Source organism: Carya illinoinensis, chromosome 4, assembly GCF_018687715.1.
Source record: "Carya illinoinensis cultivar Pawnee chromosome 4, C.illinoinensisPawnee_v1, whole genome shotgun sequence".
NCBI classification, from domain to species: Eukaryota; Viridiplantae; Streptophyta; class Magnoliopsida; order Fagales; family Juglandaceae; genus Carya; species Carya illinoinensis.
This window is the reverse complement of record NC_056755.1, coordinates 37483317-37487830: the sequence shown is the minus strand read 5'-3', so window position 1 is coordinate 37487830 and position 4514 is coordinate 37483317. Positions and strand designations below refer to the sequence as shown.

Sequence of the window (4514 nt, the reverse complement as noted above, 5' to 3'; positions counted from 1 at the left end):
ATTTTTTGTAAAAATTATTATTTTATACTAAAATAAGTATATTTTTTATTGTAAATAGTCATTCTCATCATAAATAATCTATTATAAATATTTATTTTTCTTTTAGTAAGGTTTTAATATATGTGTTTGTTTAGTTAGAAACGGAAATGTAATTTTTATCAACTGGTGCTTCTACACAGGTAGGTGTTCTTGGGCTTTGAAAATGAAAGAGATTTTTGAGATTTTTGTTGATAGAGCTGATTATTTTTCTTTTTATTTTAAAATGTTTTGAGTTTTAGGATTCCTTTGGAGAGTGAGATGAGATAGAAATTTTATGAATATCAGTAGGATAGTTTGTGAATAATAATAAGATAGTTTGAGTTGAATATTTTTTAGATTTTAAAAAATGAGAGAGAAAAAATTGAATAAAAAATAATATCAAGTTAAATATTGTTAAAATATAGTTTTATAATATTATTATTATTTTGATATTTGTAAAATGTGAATTGTTTTTTATTTTTTGTTTGAAGGTTTGAGAAAGTTATAATAATTAATTTGAAAAAATTAAAACGGTTAGTTTAAAATTATGTATTTGAATTGTTTGGAAAGGAGAATGGATGAGATGAGAAAAAATGAAAATTTTAAAATTAGATGTATTTCTAAACAAACTGTTAATTTATGTGTACTTGTAACTAAGATTGTAATGGAAAAACAAATTTCTGTACTTGTAACATTTTAAAGTAAATAAAATAATATATATATATTTTTTTAACACTAAATTGTAAATAATTTGTAGTATAGCTGTTATTATATCATTTTCCTTCTAATTAAGATTGGAGTAATGTGAGTTGGCGGGAGTTCTAACCTAACGTCTGGCTACCCGTCAGACTTAGGTTTAAAGCTACCCTCCAGTACGTGTGCTCAATAATATCTGTTGCTAACAGTCAAGCGCGAAGACTTTGACCGTTATATATCTTATAAATCTCTCACGGTTCTGGCATGCATGCCCATTGCCCACAATACCAGTTATATACAGTACTAATATTATCTATTATCTAGCAGCAAATCAAGCCAAGAAAAATGAGTCAAAGCTCAGGAAAGAATCAACATGTTGCAGTTTTGGCATTTCCATTTGGCTGCCATCCCTGGCCTTTACTCAACCTAGCTTCCAGATTAGCATCGGCCGCCCCTGACGTGAGTTTCTCCTTCCTCAACACTGCCAAATCCAACCAAAAGCTCTCTGCCACCTCAGGAGTTCACCTCCCACACAACCTTAAATCCTACGATGTTGCGGATGGCGTGCCGGAGGGACATGTCCTCACTCCCGGGAATCCCCTCGAGGAAGTGGAGCTGTTCCTTGAGGCTGCACCTGAGAGCTTCCGAAAAGGCATCGATATGGCGGTGGCCGAGACTGGGCAGCAAAAGATCACCTGCATCTTGAACGACGCTTTCTTGGTCTTTGGCTGCGATATGGCTGCGGACATGCATGTAAAGTGGGCCCCTTTATACGTTCCCGCACCCTACGACCTCTCTGCCCACATTTACAGTGCTCTCATCCACGAGACTTATGCTAAAGCTTGCGGTGGCGGTGAAGTTCATGGTAATGGCGGTGCAGTGGGAGATCTAAACCCTATTGACAAGACCCTAGATGCCATTCCAGGACTCTCCGCAATGCGCTTCGGGGACTTACCCCAAGAAATACTTCAAGGTAATCACTCAAATTCTTCATCAATTTTCGCACGCACACTGCGCAGAATTTGGGAGGTCCTGCCACGAGCAAATGCTGTTGTCATGAACTCTTTCCAAGAACTAAACTCAACAATACTCACCGATGATCTCAAGTCCAAGTTCCAAGACATTCTGTACGTGGGTTTTCTCACATTAATAGTCCCAACTCCACCCCTACCCCCATCGCATTCAGACGCCACAGGCTGCCTCCCATGGTTGGACGAGCAAAAGCCAACATCGGTAGCATATATAAGCTTTGGAACAGTGGCGGCGGTGCCACCCCACGAGTTTGCAGCTTTAGCAGAGGCGTTGGAAGCGAGTTGCGTTCCTTTTCTTTGGTCTCTTAGGGAAAATTTCAAAGCATTTCTGCCGAACGGGTTCCTCGAGAGGACAAGGAAGCAAGGAAAAATAGTTCCCTGGGCACCCCAGGCTCATGTCTTGTCACATAAAGCAGTAGGCGTGTACGTTACACACTGTGGATACAACTCTGTGTTTGAGAGCATTGTCGGAGAGGTTCCGATGATCTGCAGGCCGATCTTAGGCGACAATAAGATGAACGGACGGATGGTAGAGGACGTGTGGGAGATAGGGGTTAGGGTTGAGGGAGGGGTGTTTACAAAGAAGGGAATGGTCAAGAGCTTGGAGCTCGTTCTGGGACATGGTCAACATGGAAGGAGGATGAGGGAGAAGATCAGAGATCTTAAAGAGCTTGTTGTGAAAGCTGCCGGACCTGATGGGATTGCTTCCAAAGATTTCAAAACTTTGCTTGAGCTAATCTCTCAATAAATTATCAGTACCTGCAGAAAGAAAGATCACCATCTCCAAATAATTTGACATTTTCTTTCAATCCCTGTACGTACGTTTGGGGCATTCATTTTATTCTGTGTGGTTTTGCTCCTTTCTTTTCCGAGAGAATGCTATAATGAAACAGTACTAAGTTTGAAAATTTCTATTTTTAGATATCTAAGTTTGGATATTATATGGGTTGAATTAAGTCTTCACAGATAGCAGTGTGCCATTATTTCTTATATACTACATGTCCATCGTATGTCGTTTTGACGGCAATTGGTTCAAAGTATTCTCAAACTTCATCTCACTAAATTAAATTCCTTAGTACGTAATTTAGTGCATTAATTACGTACAGATTGTTGATGACTTGTTTCACACCATTAATTATATGGATACATACTTCATAATGAAGTAAAGGGACGACACAGGATGCCCAGTACAATAAGCATGTGAGGACAACTCCAGCTCATGACAACCATATATGTGGTACCAAATGATACTACGTCCGAGGGAAATAAAGATATTCACAGTGATACAGTATATATGTAAATATCGGATATTTTATTTTTTAAAAACAAGTACATATAAGATTTATATTAAAAAAATTAATTTTGTAATAATAAATTTGAAGAAATACACAATACTCACCCAATTAATCATTATGTTTAACATTATTGTTAAGGGTGCAGCTACGTACTATGCCGTGTGGAGCATATTGCTGGACGTGCCGTTCAGTTATTTTTTTTAATTTTTTTTATAATTTTTAATTATTTTTAATTATTAAATAAAAAATATATTAATATATTTAAAATTACTTTTTTAATTATTAAATGAATTAAAAAAAAAAGAAAAAAAAAGTCAATGGTTTAGTGGAGCAGTACGCTCCAGGCGTACTAGTGTTTCTCTTATTGTTTAACATTTATCCACGTAGCCATGACCGTTGCGTTCTCTAAGATCTGGACCACATAATTAATACGGATCGAGTTGGGACCAACATTGACATCGGAGACGCGGGTAGGTTTGGTAGCTAAGATAAATATTTATAATTATAAATTTTTTAAAATTTTTGTAAAAAATAAGATAAATAATTTAATTTTTTTATAACTTTTATTCAATTTTTTTAAATTTTAAAATAATAATAATATTAAAAAATAATATTTTATTTATTTTATCTCAACTTCCAAATGCATAAACTCACGAAAAATGGTCCCGATGACAAACATTAATTTGAATAAGATATTTGAACAACGCTTAAAGAATAATTAGAAACTACGTTATCCTGACTTTAAAGTTGGGATTTGGACATATATAAATTGAAATTATTTATCATAGTATAGCATGATATTTGAGTTAAAAGGATTGGTCTTGGATCAACCGAATATTTTGGGATGGCGTTGTAATAGGCTCCTTTTTGGGTAGTAGCTATATATAGTACTTTAAAGGGGCATTCCACATTAGGAAAGAGACTTCTATAGTCACGTTTAGAAAATGTTGTTACGCTGATTGCTTTTACCTCTCTTTTTGTAAAGAAAAAAAAGAAGAAAAAAGATATTTGTAGATATAAAAAATTGAATAAACTTAATATTTATAATAAAAAATATTTTTTTAATAATATATTCTATTTTTTAAATTTATGCACTTTAAGATTATATAGTAATACTATATATAATTATAGATTATGTAAATACTATGCACTTCTTTTGAAAAATAATAAAATTTATTATTAAAAATTTAATTAATTTTTTTATTTAAGTCTCATATTTACTCATTATTTTTAAGAATATTATGCGACACTTGCATATTTTATAATGCAAATATCATTTTTCTTCCTTAAAAGGCAAGCTTGCTTTATTCCTTTTGTATTTAATGGTGGCGAATGGTTGGTTGAGTTCTAAATTTTCAGGAAATAAAGTGATTCGAAGACTTATATTATTTGACTTATAAAATTATATTTTTTTTATGATTACTATTTTTTTTTATAAATATAAAATATATATGTAAAATTTTATAATATGGAA

At 33.4% G+C, this 4514-nt stretch overlaps 1 protein-coding gene across 1 annotated transcript; it reads left to right on the top strand.

Moving 5' to 3' along the window:
* The first annotated feature begins 976 nt into the window (after positions 1-976).
* On the top strand, positions 977-2653 carry LOC122306749 (anthocyanidin 3-O-glucosyltransferase 7-like). Its single transcript, XM_043119261.1, has one exon. The coding sequence runs from the start codon at positions 1060-1062 to the stop codon at positions 2491-2493; it is 1434 nt and encodes a 477-aa protein (XP_042975195.1). The 5' UTR covers positions 977-1059; the 3' UTR covers positions 2494-2653.
* The last annotated feature ends 1861 nt before the right edge of the window (positions 2654-4514 follow it).